The sequence below is a fragment of the Larimichthys crocea genome, chromosome XXI (assembly GCF_000972845.2).
Source record: "Larimichthys crocea isolate SSNF chromosome XXI, L_crocea_2.0, whole genome shotgun sequence".
NCBI classification, from domain to species: Eukaryota; Metazoa; Chordata; class Actinopteri; family Sciaenidae; genus Larimichthys; species Larimichthys crocea.
This window is the reverse complement of record NC_040031.1, coordinates 21,931,649-21,952,096: the sequence shown is the minus strand read 5'-3', so window position 1 is coordinate 21,952,096 and position 20,448 is coordinate 21,931,649. Positions and strand designations below refer to the sequence as shown.

At 38.8% G+C, this 20,448-nt stretch overlaps 1 protein-coding gene across 4 annotated transcripts in view; it reads left to right on the top strand.

The window, feature by feature from the left end:
* The first annotated feature begins 527 nt into the window (after nt 1–527).
* The window catches only part of ano1b (anoctamin 1, calcium activated chloride channel b), a 51,381-nt gene continuing 31,460 nt past the window's right edge, over nt 528–20,448 (top strand). For 2 of the 4 annotated variants that reach the window (XM_027273116.1, XM_027273115.1), the window contains exons 1-10: nt 528–988; nt 5,462–5,854; nt 8,988–9,086; nt 10,011–10,115; nt 11,182–11,333; nt 15,537–15,591; nt 16,112–16,160; nt 17,733–17,788; nt 17,998–18,039; nt 19,270–19,334. In XM_027273116.1, the coding sequence (XP_027128917.1) occupies nt 884–988; nt 5,462–5,854; nt 8,988–9,086; nt 10,011–10,115; nt 11,182–11,333; nt 15,537–15,591; nt 16,112–16,160; nt 17,733–17,788; nt 17,998–18,039; nt 19,270–19,334 (1,121 nt within the window). In that variant the 5' untranslated portion in view covers nt 528–883. The remainder of the gene's footprint in view (nt 989–5,461; nt 5,855–8,987; nt 9,087–10,010; nt 10,116–11,181; nt 11,334–15,536; nt 15,592–16,111; nt 16,161–17,732; nt 17,789–17,997; nt 18,040–19,269; nt 19,335–20,448) is intronic. The other 2 variants (XM_027273118.1, XM_027273117.1) reach the window with 1 other exon arrangement.

The following is a 20,448-nucleotide window of genomic DNA, read 5'->3' as shown; positions in this document are numbered from 1 at the left end:
ACTGTGAGCACTATGCCACAAATTCAAACTTACCCTCACTGCAGACCTTTCTAATACCCAAAACCCAATACCAATCTGATGACATCCTGTTGAGCAGTAATGAATATATTTTTGTTTTCATGCATACAGTGAATGATGAGTCAGTCTTTTGCAGCACTGTTTTGTGGTGTTGTTGCAGTTTAGTTGTAAATCAGCTACAATTTAATATACTTCTATTTGAATACATTATTAATATTAGAAATTTAAGCCACCACCAAGTGATACTAAAGCTGTCTCTTTTAAGCGGTCAGACTTTTTTGTTTTACATCTAGTGGTTGATTTACTGGTTATAGTGACTATACACCGCATGCCAGTTATTTTTATTTTATATGTATTTCCTGAACAGTGTTGATTGAGCAGAAGGAGCACTATAACATTCCCTCTCATTTTTCACTGACATCAGAGAGAAGTGGGTTAGTTGAGTGGGGGGTGGGCAGAGGGGGAGAGAGTGTGTATTGGGGTGGTTGATCTTGCAGTGATTACAGTTGAGTAGAGACAGAGAGCGAGGGAGGGCACCTTGTGTTCATCAGAGTTTTATCGTTGTCTAACTTTAGATCTTGGCTCACAGGCGGCTTCTCAAGTAACAAGGCTGCAGGCTCACTCCAGCCACTCCACGCAGAGACAGAAACAGAGCTTCACACAGAGCTTTAAAGAGAGACGAGAGAAGACAGAGGAAAGTGCCAAGAAAAAGGAGAACAGGAAGAACGCTGTCATATAATGAGACATTTCAAACAGAAGACACAGACATAAAGAGAGAGGAAGACCACACAGTGGACTATTCTGTTTTGAAACAACTCTTCACCACAGCAGTCTATCTCTACCTTTTACCTATTGGGACTGGACAATGACTGAGGAAGCAGAAGTGGGAGTCGACCCCTCTCCAACCTCAGAGCCTGAGCAACAGGCTCCACATTTTTTACAAGATGTCATCTTCCATGGCAAGTTTAAGGTGAGTTTGCCCACGAGAGACAAACAGACTACAAAGGACAGTGAGTGAAATCAGTTCAGACAGTACAGACGGTTCACAGATACTTGATGTTGTGATTTAAAATACTAGCATTGTAAAAAATATCTCATTATTTCAAGCTGAGATCTGACAGATTACATACACCAGGGTAAGTCTTGGGAAAATACAGTATGTTACATCAGATATGAGACAGATCTTTGTGATTAATGGAGTGGTGCAGTTTTATTGATTCACAAATAAACAGTTGCAAACATGAAGTCATATAAGAACCATGAGGTCAATCCACGAGGAAGATCAAAACTTCAAAGTTCATTCTTCCCACTGACAGGAAAACTAACACTGTAGCTAACGCATAACTCTTCTCTGATGGTCTGCGCAGCAGAAAGGTTGTAAAAGAAGATCAGAACAGCAAGAAAGGAAGGGACATGGGCCCTCCTTCAAGAAACATCCCTACACACAGATCTCACCCCAAACAAACTCAGAGTTCTTACAGGATGCATGAATATTTTTTTATTTCCAATATTCATGAGCTAAAACAAAAGTGTTTAGGCCATTTTTAAATCATATCATACAACCATTAGCATGTTGAATTGCCCAGTGATCATGAAACTGTAGACATTTTTCTTTAAGGACTTGTTGTCCATGTTGGCTTGACTCTTGACCTCAGAGTTGACAAAAGTCTCACTATGAGGCCCATATAACAGCTGTCCTGGAGCTTGATGAAAAATGGACCTTCTACTGAGATTGTTTTCTGAATTTTTTTTCCGTCCATAATACAAAACTGGCCTGTTGACTTGCTTGATATTGAGTAATGGTGCATGCCATAAAATAAGTCACTATTTCTGGCACACTTGAATATACAGATATCATTTGAGTCGCTAAATATCAGATTGTTGTGCCAGGTATTTGCAGTGGAATTTTCTCCAGTGCCGGAGGTGTGTGTGCATGTCTCTTGCAAGTGATCAGTGTCCTGTGACGTCAGTACTGTGCCTGACAGCTGACAGATGTTTTTAAGTTGCCAATTTGAAATATCAATGTTCAGCTCACCCAAACATGTGATACATGTGAAATGGATTCAGTGTAAACAGGTCAGTTACACACTGATCACCAACTGCTAGGCTATGTAGACTGTTTGTCCACTCATCATTCATCCATCCATCCATCCATCCATCCATCCATCCATCCATCTATCCATCCATGTTTGTTACTGCTTGTGTTCAGATTAGATTAGATTAGATAATACTTTATTTATCCCACAACGGGGAAATTCACTTGTTAACAGCAGCGAAAAATAGAATCAAGGAGGGAAAACACAAGTGTACATATTTACAAAAAGTACTAAAGTAGAATGTGCAGATTTACAAAACAAGTACTAAGGTAGAACATAAACTAAAACAAAAAAAACAAAAACAAACAAGAACAAAAAATAGCAGAGATTTTACTTTTGAGCACTAAAAACCCAGATAACAGACCAACATTGAATGAACATTGATTAAATATTTTGCTTCTCAACATTGAAATAGCAAAGAATTATCAGCATTCATTTAATGTTATCTAGCCTTGAATATTCAACCTCAACAAAAATGATGATTCTGATGGAATTTCAACATTGAATCAACGTTGTCATGCTACCTGGGAAGGGTTTAACAAAAAAATCATATTAGAAGTAAAACTAAAAATGCAATAAGAGGTGGAGTTCCCTTTTAAAAGTTGGTGCATATGTGGAGTTTGATCTGTAAACACCTTCCCTCTGATCTGCAGCCAGACTTTATGAATAGACTTCATAAGGAGAAATACTGTAACAGGCTGAGGTCACGACACAGCTCATAATTCACACACTATTTATGAAACACCATGGTGGGCACAGCAGCTGCCACCCCTACTATGGCACCCAAATGCCCCCCTCCCCCTATAATTTTCATTCACCATGTGTGTATGCCATCCAAACTCCTGGAAATTCAGAAGTTATAGTCCACAACTAAAATCCTGCAAAACAGGACATAGGGCCAGGCATGTGAACTGCACAGCTGCTTTCACACAGCGAGCCAGCCAACAACTGTGCTGCAAAGCTGCATCTGGGGCTTTGCAGGGGCATCAGAACTCTGTGTAAACTACAACTCAAACAAGTCAGGGATTAATGTAATTTACTGCATGCTAAATTAGATTTCACAATATCATGGTCAGTAATAAAAACGCAGTCTACAGGGCTGCTGGTACATCATCACTTGCCTACAGTAATATGTTTATCACAGGATGTGATTTGAAACATTAGGCTGCAGTGTTAAAATTAAGAACGATGTGCATTTTAGATCAATCATTCATGGATACTAATGCAGGAAGTAATGTGTCCTTTATGAGGCCACAGAGAAGGGAAGGCTCAATCAAAACATCTGGATATAACTTAATCTCACTTGCAGACTTGTAAACTTAATGGGTGTATTCCTGGAAAGTTAAGGACCACATTTTATCAAGGGGCCTCATGAAGATATTTCATTAAATCCTCTTCTGAAAATCTGGATGGGTGTCAGTGACACTGCTCTCAAATATTTTAAATCATATCTAAAATATGGAATTGCTGATGCCAGGTCTTTTACAAATGCTGTTCACTAAGGGGTGCCTCAGGCTCAGTTCTAGGTCTAATTTTGTTCTTCATTTACATGCTCCCTGTATCACATTATTCACATTCACATTTATTCATGCATTTATAACCAGCCGGCTAGATTACTGTAACTCACTGCTCTCTGGCATCAGTGAAAAATCCCTCTCTCGTCAGCTCATCCAAAACTCTGCTGCCAGGATTTTGATTTAGACAAAGAAAAATGATCACATCACACCTGTCCTGGCTTCCTAATTATCTACAGAGTTGAATTCAATATTTCTTTTCAAGTCCAGAGAGGCTTTGCCCCTATTTAGCATTTTGGGCCCAAGAATGTTCAACGACCCGCCCTACGGAGATCAGGCCTGTAAACTCTGCATCAACTTTTGAAGACACACTTTTATAAGTTTGATTGATTTATTGCTTTTAACTTATTGTTATTGTTGTTACTGTGTTTTTGTGTATGTATGTGTGTGTGTGTGTGTGTGTGTGTGTGTGTGTGTGTGTGTTCTGCTTTATTATAACTCTGTTTGGAAAGGTACTATATAAATAAAGTTTATTAATATTCTGCAGACTTCCAGTGAGAAAGAAAATTAGTTTATTTGGTTAACTTTAGTGAGGTAGCTGCTGATATTACTTTTATTTATCTATCAGTAATTTCAGTTCAGTCTAATGAAATGTGAAGATATAGAAGGATATGTTGTGCAGGGTAAATATGATGATTAAATATGTGTCAATACCAAATAAAATAAAGAGTGAAGGAGTTAAAAAGAAAAAAAAATTGGATTTAAAAGTCCAGTGTGTGAGATTAACGAGGATCTATTGACAGGAATTAAATATAATATTATGCGTGTATGTTAGTATGTTTTCATTAGTGTACAATCACCTAAAATTAATGTGTTTGTTAAATGTGTTTTGTTTAAATGAGTTCTCTATATCTACAGTGAGACCTGGTCCTCTTCCACGGAGTCCACCATATTGAACCGCCATTTTTCTACAGTACACCCTGAGCAGACAAACCACTGGCTCTAGAAATTACCTTTTGCTTTTTATGTGCCTGAGTTTTTCCTGTATGCTTTGAAGGAGAGAATGTGGTGTGGGAGAGTATATATCTGGAAATCTGCAACTTCACAGCTGGGAGGCACTAAATCCTAAACACTGGACCTTTGACTTGTTTTTAACCAACTGGTTGGTGGTAAAGGGGAAAAAAAGTATAAGCTTTTTTTTTTATTCACTGATCAGAACTTAAAAGAAAATCTTCTTTTTTTATTTTACAGTAAATATTAAGCTTTTGACATGCCTGAAAACCTTTTTATTCTTTTTATTCTTGTTCTTCTTTCTTCTTCTGTTTATTACATAATGTCAGTATTTGGACTCCACAGATACCTTCAAACTACTTGTTTCATCCAAGAAACAGTGTAAAACCCCTCAAACACTGACTCTGAGATTATATAAAATAGATAAACGCAGCAAATTATCACATTTCGTAAAAAAAAAAAAAAAAACAGCATGTCAGACTAAAGCTCTGAAATTTTAATCTATTATACTTATTATACTTAAATCTATACCTACAGTATTTATATCAAACAGAAATGACTGTAATTAGGCATTTTAACGGCTTGTATTAACTAACATGCTTGCTAGACTAGATGAGAATGTAACTAGATGGAAAGTGACTGCAAGACAAAACAAATAATGGAAAAGGACTCTGCATAGGTAAAGTGGGCCTAACTGACCAGCAGTAGCTGAAATAAACATAAGCATGGTGTTAGCCTTTTTAACACTTCTGCCTCTACATGCAGTTTCCTGCATTGTTAATCTCCACCCTTCCCTGTCTGTCCCCATGTATATGCTGTCAGCTGCTGAAGGCTCTAACCCCAGAGGAAAACACCCACTGCCAGCATGGCCTCTACTTCGAGGACGGTGAGCGTCGTGTTGACTATGTCCTCACCTATCCTTTGAAAAAGCCCAGCGGGGGACGCTCCACCCGACAGTCATCACACCTGCTCATTGAAAACGCTGTTGCCCGGAGCCTTCGCCGTGGCCCCCATAGCCGTGATGAACATCACCGAAAACACCAAGCACAAAAGGCTAAAGACTCATTGTCTCCGCCGTCACCACCAGGGGCTGACGTGGAGCTGGGCTGTCCAGGAGAAACTTTGGGGGGCCAGGAGGATCATAAGATGTTCACGAGGGAGAAGTTTGAGGCGAAACTGAGAGACATGGGGCTGGAGCTGGAGAAAGATGAGGATGTGAGTTTACATCTTTAATCATTTATTCTGTACAGTCTATACTGTACAAAATGTCTTGTAGCACCCTCCTCCTTCATTAGTTTAATGCAGTGGTTCTTAACCTTGTTGGAGGTACCGAACCCCACCAGTTTCATATGCTCATTCACCGAACCCTTCTTTAGTAAAAAATAAAATATGATTTTTTTACTGGTGCACAAAATGAACCGTGCATTAACATCACCTTGTTCAAATAACAAAACCAACACAGTGCATGAACTCACAACAACTTACCTCAGTGTGACTTCTGCTGTTGCCTTTGAGAGACCAGTTCAGATATGCGTGGCTCTTCACCTTAGCAAGTGCCAGTCTCATGTCATTTTCACAGCAAAGTCTGTTCCTTTTCTTAGTTTTTATGTCCAGCATCCTCGAAAACGATTGCTCACAAAGATATGTTGTAACAAATGGTATAAAAAATTCCAGGGCGGAGGCTCCACCGAACCCCTGAGACCGACTCACCGAACCCCTAGGGTTCGATCGAACCCAGGTTAAGAACCACTGGTTTAATGGCACCCTACTGGCAAATGAACCAGCCACAAGCTATTCAGCTTGATAAACTAATAATAATGACACAATTGTAGTGGATAGATAAGCGCATATATTTGCATAGATTTAGATGAACACAGCTTACATTGAAGATACTATTACTACAAAGCTGCACTGCCCTATATGGTTGAAGCTGTTGAGCCCAACTGTGCATATAGACTGCAGACTGGAACATAAAATTGGAACCGCCCTAAGCTGGTTTAAGTCGTATTTATTAGGTCGATCTAAGTTTGTTCACGTCAATGATGAATCCTCCATGCATACCAAAGTTTGTCATGGAGTCCCACAAGGTTCTGTACTTAGACCACTTCTATTCAGTTTATATATGCTTCCTTTAGGGAACATTATTAGGAATCACTCTATCAATTTTCATTGTTATGCCGACGACACCTAATTATATTTATCGATCAAGCCTGATGAAACCAATCAGTTAACTAAACTCCAAGCATGCCTTAAGGATATAAAAAGTTGGATGACCTACAATTTTTTGATGTTAAATTCAGACAAAACTGAAGTTCTTGTAATTGGACCCAAACACCTCAGAAACTCTCTTTCTAGAGACTTAGTTACTTTAGATGGGATCACCCTGGCCTCCAGCTCCACTGTAAAGAATCTTGGAGTTGTTTTTGATCAGGATTTGTCCTTTAACGTCCACATAAAACAAATTTCGAGGACTGCATTCTTCCACTTACGTAACATCGCTAAAATCAGACGCATTGTCTCTCAGGCGGATGCAGAAAAACTAGTCCACGCATTTGTTACTTCAAGGCTGGACTATTGTAACTCTTTGTTATCAGGCTGCTCTAATAAGTCTCTTAGGACTTTGCAGTTAATTCAGAATGCTGCTGCACGTGTTCTGACAGGAACCAAGATCAGAGATCACATCTCTCCCATTTTGGCTTCCTTGCATTGGCTACCTATTAAATCTAGAATAGAATTTAAAATTCTTCTCCTTACTTACAAAGCTCTTCATGGTCAGGCACCATCGTATCTAAAAGAGCTCATAATACCTTACTACCCCTCTAGAACACTGCGCTCTCAGGACGCTGGGTTCCTTGTGGTTCCTATAGTCTCCAGAAGTAGATTGGGAGCCAGAGCTTTCAGCTATCAGGCTCCTCTTCTGTAGAACAAACTACCATTCTGGGTTCAGGAGGCAGACACGGTCAACACTTTTCAGAGTAGACTTAAGACTTTCCTTTTTGATAAAGATTATAGTTAGGGCTGGCTCAGGTCATCCCTTAGTTATGCTGCCATAGGATTAGACTGCTGGGGGAGGCTCGCTGTGGCTCTTCCTGAGGTTTCTTCCACATTTTTTCCCTTCCCGGTTTTTTGTGGGCAAGTTTTTCCTCACTGGAACCGAGGGTCTAAGGACAGAGGGTGTCACTCCCTGTACAGATTGTAAAGCCCTCTGAGGAAAATGTACTTTGTGACTTTGGGCTATACAAATAAAATCTGATTTGATTTCATTTGATTTTATATATATTGGTACTATAGTGACATGTTATTTCACTGCAGCACAGGTTGTGGACAAAGCATATTGTCACCACTGGTTGGCAGTGCATGCCTAATTATTAGATGTTGTGCAGTTACTCGTCCCCAAATGGTGGAATGACCTACCAACGGCTACAAGAACAGCAACATCCCTTTCTACCTTTAAAAAACTTGTAAAAACCTTTCTGTTTCGAGAATGCTTCCCTGCCTAACAAAACTAACAACTACTCTGTGTCCTTTACACCTTTCTCAGCTTATGTCCTCCTCTGTAAGTCGCTTTGGATAAAAGCGTCTGCTAAATGCAATGTAATGTAATGTAATACTGTAATACTCGTATGAACTGAATAAAGCCAGGAGAACCTTTAAGAATACCACTTTTCATCATGCATCTTAACAACTATTACTGTACTCACATCAGATTCATTCTCCTTGTCTGATAAGTTTAACCAGAATTTAGCTTCGTCCTGCAGATATAGATGAGATTTGTACTCTCTATATTAGATATATTGAGGCATATTTAATGTAAGCATTTACCACGAGGGTCGGCGTTTTCACAACTAAACAACATTTTAGACAGTGTGTGGCTCAGGCAGGAGTGTGGAGAATGTGGCTTCAGCTTTGCTTATATTTAACAACACTACAAGACGTTAGCAGACTTCTGAAAGTCTTCAACAATTTAGGAGGCAGCCAATATCTATCAAACTATTTGCTGCGTTGCAGCTTAGATATATCTGTGTATCAGATGCGTAAACGTGTAAACTGATATTCTGCCTATGTATAAGATGTCCTAATGCCAGCATATAAATAGAAAATAAGTCTCTCCACAGCAGAGACCTGAAATGGCTGGTCTTAGGTTGCCAGTACCACATGGAAGGTCTTGATTCATATTTTTCTGAAATTGGGCACAAAGTCCCACTGCAAACATGTGTGAGCAACAAAGATCAGATTTTTGATATGCAACATTTTTTATTCATTTTAAAAGTTTCTGTTATATGTTGCCAATTACATCTAAACATAAGTAAGTGGTGTATAACTGAGTCATATATTGTTTGTCTATTAGACCAAGATTCAAGGAGTGGGCTTTGTGAAGATTCATGCTCCCTGGAATGTTCTCTGTCGAGAGGCTGAGTTAATGAAGCTAAAGATGCCCACCAAGAAGGTAAGACTGTCCCTTAATGCCTCTTTCTATTCTTGCTGTAAAACTTTCCTTTTAACACTTTTCAACCATTTGTAGCTTCGCTCAACACCAAACCCGCTTCTATACCTAACTAGGTTAACCAGGTTCAGGTTGAGTGCAAGTTAGGCAGGCAGGTACGTCTCTGAGTATGTGTTTGTCACAGTCACAGGAGGTGTGAATGAGGCAGCAGGGGAATGGCTCAGATGTAGACTTCTGAGGCAGATGGGGACAGTTTAGTGAAGACAAAAAAGACAAGACAAGACAAGACAAGACAAGATAAGATAAGATAAGATAAGATAAGATAAGATAAGATAAGATAGACTTCAATGATCCAACACTGGGGAAATTCAATTGTCACAGCAGCTCATGAACACAAGGTTCATAATAATGTGGTAGATCTCCTTCTTACATGGTGGGAGTAACAGTCTGTTGCTGAAGGAGCTGTTTAAGGCCTCCACAGTCTGATGCAGTGAGAAGAGATGATGGATGTCAGCTTTGCTAACACTTCCTCTATGGAGGCTACAAGACAGTCCAGGGCAGAGCTGGACCTCTTGACTAGTTTGTTAAGTCTTTTCCTGTCTCTCTCTGTATTGTCAAATGAAAAGATACAGACGCTTACAGGCATGAGAGACAAGTCCAAACAATCCAAACTAGTGTTTTAAGCCCAAGGAGTTGCAGGGATGAGATAGGAAAAATTATACTACGCATTTTGTGACTAACAATTTTGTCAGGGAGATACCACGTTGAAGGGGGAATGTGCTGACTATTTAATTTTTGCTCATATTTTGTGAATGGTGGAGAGTGGTGAGTTTGGTGATGCATTCATGTACCCTAGGAATTTTGTGTTTTTTGTAAGTAATGTTTCTTTCTTTTATCTTATTGTTTGTGTATCTTGGTATATTTGAGAGAGTTCCACCATGTAGTGATGGTCTGGTCTGGTGCAGCCTGCAGAGAGGGAGGAAAGCATATAGTCAGTTGTCTGGGAGGAATGTGCAGCCAGGACTAGTGCTGGTAATTAGATTTTTTTTTATAAATAAATGTTTACCCATGGGGATCTACAACACAACCTCTTAAGTCTGCCTCCTACTTCACAACCAGCTGTCTGACAAGGACTATGTTAAGTACCAAATGTCACCATCAGAAATAAAACCATTTTACTGAGAAATATGTGCCTGTTTCTGCAAAACTAATGTGTCATTGAGTGGGAGAAAACTATGGGAGGGTGTTTATTTCTATTCTAATCTTGTTTTTGTGGCTGACATAAAGGCAGTCCTGGGGCTAATCTAAAAATGGGCAGACATGAAACATAGGTGGAGCTAAGGCGGGCTGAATGAAGCCTGGTTACTGAAACCAGACACCTATGACGGCACCCACCTGTTAGTCATAGCAGCCATGCTCTTAAGTATGCACAACTTAATATATAACTTTAATATAATTTGAACAGGTGAGTTCTATAAAAATTCAACCTCAGTACAGTTACCATGAACCAGGCTGTAAACATTTTTTTTTCTGCTGTGAAGTTTTAACATGGAGTGTACAAAGATTGACTCACTTCTGGAGCCAGCCTCAAGTGGATGTTTGAGGAACTGCAGTTTTAGCATTCCTATGTTGGCTTCCCTTCAGAACCACAGAGTCTCTTACTTGACAGAAGCAATGAGAGGCTGCTGAACTAAATGCACTATCAGGAGGTGTGCTGAAATCTAATCTACACAATAATACAATAATTATTTGACATAAGCATGCAAACGATACATGGGAACATTCTTCATAGTTGGATAGAAATTGGCTGCCTCCTAAATTGTTGAAGACTTTCAGAAGTCTGCTAACGTCTTGTAGTGTTGTTAAATATAAGCAAAGCTGAAGCCACATTCTCCACACTCCTGCCTGAGCCACACATAGTTATGTTAATCTATGAAATTAAAATATTAGCATGCATGCAGTGAAACCTATTGTGCTTGTTTCATGGTGTCTTATGATGGTACTTTTTTGAAAAGGGTCGTGGAGAGTTATTTCTAGTACTGTTTTGTATGTAACATAACCTAAATTGAAATGTGTATGTGTTCGTGGGGATTTCTAGATGTTTGAAGTCAAGGAGTCAAGTGGTGTCATGGAGAAGATCAACACTCTGGTCAGTAAAGTCCTGGAGCCTCTCCACCCTCATGTTGAGGAACGTCGACACAGACACATCAAACACCTGTCACACACTTTCTCCAGAGAAAAACAACACCTGTAAGTAGATCCTTACTTCTTAATGGAAAAGTTTAACCCCTGTAGTTTAACATGATTGTGCAGGTTGTAACACAGTCAGTCACTGTCTAGCAGTGAAGTAATTAAGTGTCTACTGTGAGCAGGATTCATTGTGGAAAAACATTGAACCTAGCATTCAGTTATTTAAAAAATAAATAAAAAAACACACTTGCAATAAATGTGAACTGACAAAGTTAAGTCTGCTTTAAGAACTGCTAATTTGTTGCCCTCCTGGCCTGGTGGATGTTAGAAGATTGTGTTCATGGTGGTTAGAAAGAAGTAGAAATCATGAGTCAGTCAAGGAGCCTGTTTGTTTCTCTCACACATCAATAATTGTGGCTTATTAGTGCATTGTTTCGAAGACATGCTTATATGAAGTGTTGCGGTTCCATTAGTGCATTTTTGGTGTTATTTTAACTGCTAGGCTCTATGTCAGTAAAGATACACTGCCCATCAAACCAATGGGCAACCATGGTTATAAACAACCATGTCTGGAGACATATCCTGTGGTCGTGGAAAGGATGTTAATCACTTTCAGAAGGGTCAAATTATTGGCCTGCATCAAGCAAAGAAAACAACAAGGAGACTGCTGAAACTACTCAAAAAAGAACTGTCCGACGCATTATTAAAACCTGGAAGCACATCTTTGAGGAAGAAATGTGGTTGGAAAAAACTTGAAACGTGTTTGTGAGCGGAGATCACTTAAACGTTCGGTCAAATCAAATCGTAAGAAATTAACAGTACAACTCATGGCTATGTTTAATAGTGAAAGTAAGACCATTTCCACACGCACAATGTGAAGGGAACTCAAGGGATTGGGATTAAACAGCTGTGAAGCCATAAGAAAGCCACTGATCAGTGAGGCCAGTTCCTGCCATGTGTTTGTCCCGCCCATAGTCACCTACACCTGTACCTGACTTCCTCATGGTTGTCTTCCCCCCGTACCAGATTGTCAGTGTCCGTCGTGTCCTACTCACCATCATTCCTCCCGGTGTGTTTATGGTAACTGGTTTTGTATCTCGCCTGTTTTTGACTCAGCCTTATTTGGATTGTTTGCCTAGTTTACCTGACTGGATTTTTGTGTACCAAACCTCTGTCTGCCATTAAAGACTGTTTACCTGAGTGCTGCATTTGAGTCCTATCCTTGTGCTGTGTAACACGGCATTGTACTTTTTGCGCTCCTGTGTGCTGGTTTAGTCTGCTATATTCATTGTAGGGAAGACATAGTAGTGGTGATGGTGGTACTGGTAATAGCTGTAGAAGACCACTGAGACTAAAATTACTAACTACTAATAAGAATAATGAAGTTTACCTTACCGCAGTGACCCGGGTTCTGGGTCCTTTGCTGTGTGTTATCCTCTCTCGCCCTCCATCTCTCCAGCTATTACAGTCTAATAGAGCATAAAGTGTTAAAAATAGCATAAAGTGTGTGTGAAGTTGAGGCTAGGTGGGGGCCAACCCTGTCTCCTAGAAATTATGTTTGTATATTATTAATTAATAATCAGTATTCTGTTTTCCTCAAAGAAAATATTTGCTATTGCTGATTAGTATCTTATTCTCATTTTGTATTTAGTGGCTATTTTGCCCCATAATGTGAAAGATGTGTCCAGTGTTGAAGTTTAGTCTAAACATTTCTGACAACCTGGAGGAAACATAAATGCAAGATATGTCATGTGACCTGTGGATAATGCGGTAGGTGGTGTTTTGTAGTGCAGACGTTTTTTCAAGCTATTAGAGTAGTCTGAAACAAACCATCTGTGACCTGGGTGAGAGCTGTCTCATTAAATGTTTGGGCATTTGGATTTTTTTTTTTTTTGTATTTAATCCAGTTATAAATTCCCCAAAGGCCTATTTTTTTTGATGTGGTAAACAAAAATCCAAGATGACTGTGATGGTTACTGTCTGTTATAGTGATGAATAATGCATTTATTTAAAAGTCTGTCTTTTGATGGATAATAGATAGTGGTGGTGACTCTCGTTTTGAATGTGTTGTTTCATTTAAGAGTTGTGCTAGAATGGACCGGATGTGTGATGAGTTCATGATGAATTTCTGCAAGGAAGAAGAAGGCAATGCATAAATGAGTCGTAAACTGAAAGAAAAATGAGAAAAATGAGTAAGATGTGTGCATGTGTGTGTGCGTGTGTGTGTGTGTGTGTGTGTGTGTGTGTGTGTGTGTGTGTGTGTGTGTGTGTGTGTGTGTTCGTGTGTGTGTTCGTGCGTGTGTGTGTGTGTTCGTGCGTGTGTGTGTGAATATCATCTTGGGTTTGTTCACAAATGCTGTTGACAACTTAATTGTGTCTCATGCTGCATGCTTGTCAGTCCAGAATAGTTTCTTTCATAGTTTCATTTTGGGGGGTGATTTGTGTTTTTTTCTTTTTGTTCCTGTCTGTATTTTAAGCTTTGGCACAGTGCCTGGAATTTCTTGTGCAGGACTTAAATGAGTGCAATTCTGGCAGGAAGTTTATTTTTAATGGAAAAGAGTATGTCGGTGCAGCACGGTGGCTGTGGAGATGGAGAAGTGGATGGTGGTGTACTCTAGATGATGTGAAGAGTGAATCCAGACTTCTGAATCATCTTTTGAATTTTGTGGCTTTGTCCCTTTCTGTGTTGTTGTTGTTCATAATACAATGCCTGTACAAGCACTCATCTATGTATTATTCCATGTGGTGCAGAATGCTTGATTGTTGTGTTATGGTCCAATGTTGAAGTGAACAAATATGAAAAAAAGTAAAGTTTTTACGTCCAAAGAGAGATGTTTGGACTTCTATTCTAGCAGCTGGATCTCACACTGTTTCCTGAGAGTTGCATTCACAGTGACATCACAATCACTATCACAGTGTGATACCTAATGCCTTGGTTACACTACAAACTTTTTTGACTCTCAAAGTCGTCAGAGCTCTGTACTGTTCACACTGCACAACTTTCAATCCCAGATGAGCCTGTCTGTCGTCAGTCACATGAAGCACAATGAAAACATGTAAGAATGACAAGGTTGTGTGTATGCCATTGCATTCTGAAAGAAACTTTATCAGATACATACGGATCTATACAAATTGATGATAAGACTGATGTCAGAGAGCAGAGGCTGCAGCTGATCATGTCTGATCTCACTTGTTTTAGATTGTCTTTCTTTGTGATCTCTTTCCGATGTCTGTGATGTCTGTGAGACATCAGCGTCTTCACTGATGTATAATCTACAATATATCTTTTCATTGAGTCCTCTTCCTTCTGAAGTGATACATATATATATATATGTTATTAATATGTTACTTGACACTTGATTAATGATAAAATATGTTTAGTTTGAAGTTTACACAGACCAAAAACAGGTTTTGGTGAGGCTGCGAATGAAAAATTAAACTGAAACAAAGACAAATGATATCATCTCACCGTCAACAATGAAGTTAGGTCTAGGTCCACGGCTATTGGGCAAATAACTGCAAGCATTCAGTAAATCTGCACCTGAACTGAAGCATATCAACCAGTTACAATTGTGAACTCACCCTTAAGAGCTTCTACCACTTTCTTTAAACAGGAAGCTCCTCCTCCAGCTGAACCAAAAATGATTGCATAGTCATCCATCCATCCATCCGTCCATTTTCTGTAACCTCTTAACATATAAATGTTCCAACACAGAGATGTTAACAGCACAAGTTGTCGGCTTAGCTTCCTGTTTGGAGCAGCAGGCATGGAGGGAGTTTTTCCTCACTGGAACCGAGGGTCTAAGGACAGAGGGTGTCACTCCCTGTACAGATTGTAAAGCCTCAGAGGCAAATGTACTTTGTGACTTTGGGCTATACAAATAACATTTGAAATTTGATTTGATGGATGAGTTCTCATGCAGCAAACATTTTGGTTACCTGAAATAACTAATATAATCAATAAATGAATTTCAAGTGAATGTATTAATAAAATTCAGTAACAATGTAAATGATGAGCGGATGCATGCTGAAATGACCATCAATGACTTATGTTAGCAGGTTAGCATGCTACACTCACATTTCATTTCATTTCAAATCTAGGCTGAGAGATGTAAATAACAACAGCAAACTCCATCTGCACTGGAAACTGGGACAGTATTTATGTAGTGATGCTGTGGACTGTGGTGTGCATTACAGAAAGGAGTTTGAAGTTTAACAGACTGAAACAAGTGTGTGCTTTTGTGTTTGTGTGTGTATTAACAGGTTTGACCTCTCAGACAAAGATTACTTCTTTGACAGCAAAACCAGGAGTTCAATAGTAAGTCCACTGAAGTTTCTGTGACGTATCCACCAACAGCAAACTTTCCATTTACACCACTACTGCTTTACCAAACACATTTACTGTAGATCATGAAGGACAACTGTCCAGATGTTTGTTAGAAAGTTCTAGCAGTTTGTTGTTCTAAAGAGGAGTAGGGTCTGTCCCACCATGACACCATCTATTACACTTATTACAGAGCGTCTACAAATACATGCATACACTGTCACAATAGATAATATGGTATTGTACAGGGGTTTTAATCAACCCCTAGATCTGCATTTACAGTACTGATGTAAAATATGATCTTTCACTCTCAGTCCCACAGACTTCATGTTAACTTTTAGAAACACTAGCTCAGTTCGAACAAAAACAACCAGAAATTTTCTTGATTTTTGTTATTGCAGATTAGAGCTTTATTGTTTTATTTCAATGTTGATCAGTAAAACCATGAACATTTGATTGATCTTCACCAGCATGGTTCATTCAATTCAGTTTTTCTGTTTTAATTCCCTTTAAGGTTTTTGAAATACTAAAAAGAACAAAATGCAAGGCCAAGTACAACATGGGTAAGTCTGGATCTCTTTTATCTCACTGTGCACAAGATGACATTAACCTTACAAATGTGTAAAAAATCAGGATGTTCATATTGTTCATACATTAACATGGCTCAGTGGTTGTTTTCACCAGTATATTCTACAGAGAAAACCAAGTTAACTTTCTTCAAACAAGATTCATTCATTCATGGGATTAAAATGGACAGTTGTAGTTGTGGAGAGCCACAGCATCAATGCTCCTGTTAACGATTCATTTTATAATATAACAGCAGGTTTGTTGGAAATAGTAACTGTCACACGCTATGAGCAGTTTTGATCCTCCTCATGCCTCTTGGTGAATGGTGATTATTTTCTCTCCTACACTGCTGCAGTGTAACAGCACATAACCACCATCTACAGTATGTTTCTCTCAGGAGTAGGTTTTTATATTGTTTCATTCCCTAATTGTAAATATCAGGGACTGTACTGTGTCTGTGCGCAGATATGGTGTATGTGTGATGCAACATAATGCTTTGATGCATTTACAGAGTATGGCCTGGTTGATTTTTCATGAATTGCATTTGTGGGTACCAGATCAATCAACTGTGGGGCATGGATTGTATTGTATATGTACACTACATATCTTATTCATACACACATTCATACATCGATGCCATTGGCTGCCATGCATGATGACAACTATTATTAGTTTGGTAGCTAATCATTCATATACATCTACACAGCAGAGCTGCCCCACCTTACATTAGAGGGCAACACATATATGAAATAGAACATTAGTGTGGTTTTCTTTCTGGTTTCTCTTCTGTATCTAGCTGGAAGAAAAGTTGTTTTTGGGAGCTGATTGTCCACTTTCAATCCAACTTGTACAAGAAGTTAAAACCAGGTTTGGGCTCACATAATAAGGGGGCTTTATCACAGTCTTCATTAGTCTTACAGAACTGCATCTATACTTTTATACATAATCTGGTATGTCACCAACATTTACATCTGTTGTACTTATTGTGAAAGAGCAGGGGGAATTGTATCACTTACAGGGACAGACTTTTTTGGCCCCACTCTGTTGTGATCCAGCCAAAGAGGCTATTGGGCACTTGGCATGACCAGCAGAAATAGCTTTTTCCATTCTATTTCCAGTCCAATTTCTTTTTACTCATTGGCCAACATAAAGTCTGATACCTGAATCTGCCAATGTATCAACATGATGTTTTTTTCCTAATAACATGATGACAAATGTACTTCTTGCCTAGATTATGTTTACAGACAACATTTGTTCGAGTGAATAAAAAACTTCAGGATACATGACATAGCACAAGGAGGTAGTTGATATAGCAAGTGTAGAGAGTTTGTAAATATTAATAATTCTGTAGGCATGACTGGATCGTGTACTGCAGAATCGTCTGTTTTGTTGGGAAAAGAATGGAACACGTTGTCAGTGAATATTTTACTCATTTTTGGGACTTGCCAGGTATGTTAGTTAACATTTAGTTAATATTTGCAAATTCATTGTATAGACAGGGACCCATTCACTAAACTAGGGAATAAATCCATGGAACCCTTGCTTCTGTGTTTGTTTTCTCCCGGTAGGTATCACCAGTCTGCTGGGAAGTGGTGTCTATACAGCAGCTTACCCTCTTCATGATGTGAGTTGGCACTAATTAAACATCATTATGTTTTGCAAAGCAGCTTCATATGCTTGGATTTTGAGGCTGTTGTAATCACTGACATTTCTGCATTCACTAGAAGAGGAGGTAAAAAGATAAAGCATTAGAAAACTAATGTAGCTCTATCATTCAGAATTTACAGTGTCCAGTCAGTGTGTACAGTAACAAGCTTTTCTCTTTCTGTAAAGGGAGATATTAACGAGGAGAGTGCAGAGCCCAATGACAGAAAGGTGAGAACTTTATTTCAAGACTGCTTGAAAATGCTAATGGTCTCATACATCACGTGCTGCAGGGCTCCAAAGGAACCCTATGAAAGCTTTTCTTTTTCAGTATGTGTGGAGTCCTCGACTGCTGTGGCTGCTAAAAGAGCCAATCAAACAATCAACTGATCTGATCTTAAGTATTATATACATATTCAAAGCTTGTTATTTTTCTGTGCCATAGAGCTCCATTATTATCAAAAACTATTAAAGACCAAACAACCATGTCAGCCACATTTTGAGTCCCACATACAGAAAATCATGCACTATTTTCAGCATATTGATAAAAATATTAAATCCAAGATTAGAGCAAGCAGTACAATGTTTAATTTTAGACTTATATCCAGGTAAAATTAGATTAAATTTTAAATCAAATCAGATTTTATTTGTATAGCCCAAAGTCACAAAGTACATTTGCCTCAGAGGGCTTTACAATCTGTACAGGGAGTGACACCCTCTGTCCTTAGACCCTCGGTTCCAGTGAGGAAAAACTTGCCCACAAAAAACCTTTAACAGGGAAAAAATGTGGAAGAAACCTCAGGAAGAGCCACAGAGGAGGGATCCCTCTCCCAGGACGGACAGACGTGCAATGGATGTCACGTGTACAGGACAAATCAACACAAACATATTGTACAATTACAATGACTGACAAAATGACAATGAATTACAATGACTGATAAAGTGACAATGAATTACAATGAATGATAAAATGACAATGAATTACAATGAATGATAAAATGACAATGAATTACAATGACTGATAAAATGACAATGAATCACAATGAATGATAAAATGACAATGAATCACAATGAATGATAAAATGACAATGAATCACAATGAATGATAAAATGACAATGAATCACAATGAATGATAAAATGATTACAGTAGCAGTGGAACCTGTGATAGAGATAGAGAGACACAGATGCACAGCAGCAGCAAATCATCAACTAACTATAAACTGTAATGGAGATATGGTAGCAGTAATGACAGTGATAATATGTGTAGTGGACGTCATGCAGGACAACAGCAAACACACTCTGTACAGCAGTAAATATCCTGTATATGGAACAGACATGAAGTCACAGTTTAATACTGAGAAAAAAGGAACTACACCCAGTTGTTGTGTTATGTCAGTAAAAAATAGGGGCGATAAAACTGGAACAATAATGAAACCAAAAATGTTGACTGTCTTCCTCAGCTTCTGTATGAGGAGTGGGCAAACTACAGTGTCTTCTACAAGTACCAGCCCATTGGACTTGTGCGGTAAGGACATATTTCTTTGTATCTGTTCAATTATTTGTATCTATACATTTTTTTTGTTTATGTAGCTCCATATCATAACAAAAGTTATCTCATGACATTTTTCATGCAGAGCAGGTCTAGGCCGTACTCTTTATAATATTATTTACAGAGACCAACAGTTCCATCATGAGCAAGCACTTGGTGATGGTGGCGAGGAAAAACTTCCTTGTAACAAGCAGAAACCTCAGGCCAGATACTCGGCTGAAACGAGTATCAGCAGTAAAATATTACAAATTAAGCTACACACACACTCTCTCTCTCTCCCTCTCTGTCTCTCTCTCTCTCTCACCCACACACAGACACACACACACACACACACACTCTCTCTTTCTCTCTCTCTCTCTCTCTCTCTCTCTCTCTCACACACACACACACACACACACCTGGTGTGGAAATAAAAAATTTAAAAAAGAAAAAAATCACACTAATCATAAAAAAAATAATGAGTTAAAAAAATTGAGTATGAAAACTCATTTTACTTCATAATTGCAACAACATGTGTTGTATTCACTGTTGCAAAATTGTGTTGTAAATTGTTTGCTATTGTGATCAAAACTATTGATCTGAAGCTCAAAGCTGATAGTTTTCTAATCAGCAATAAATATAACTATAGGCTTTATCAAAAAGGAAAGTCTTAAGTCTATTCTTAAAGGTGTTGACCGTGTCTGCCTCCTGAACCCAGAATGGTAGTTTGTTCCACAGAAGAGGAGCCTGATAGCTGAAAGCTCTGGCTCCCAATCTACTTTTGGAAACTATAGGAACCACAAGGAACCCAGCGTCCTGAGAGCGCAGTGTTCTAGAGGGGTAGTAAGGTATTATGAGCTCTTTTAGATAAGATGGTGCCTGACCATGAAGAGCTTTGTAAGTAAGGAGAAGAATTTTAAATTCTATTCTAGATTTAATAGGTAGCCAATGCAAGGAAGCCAGAATGGGAGAGATGTGATCTCTGATCTTGGTTCCTGTCAGAACACGTGCAGCAGCATTCTGAATTAACTGCAAAGTCCTCAGAAACTGTGTTCTGAATAGGTGGGCGATGTAGACGTAGGTGGTGCCAACCAGAAATCATACATTTATG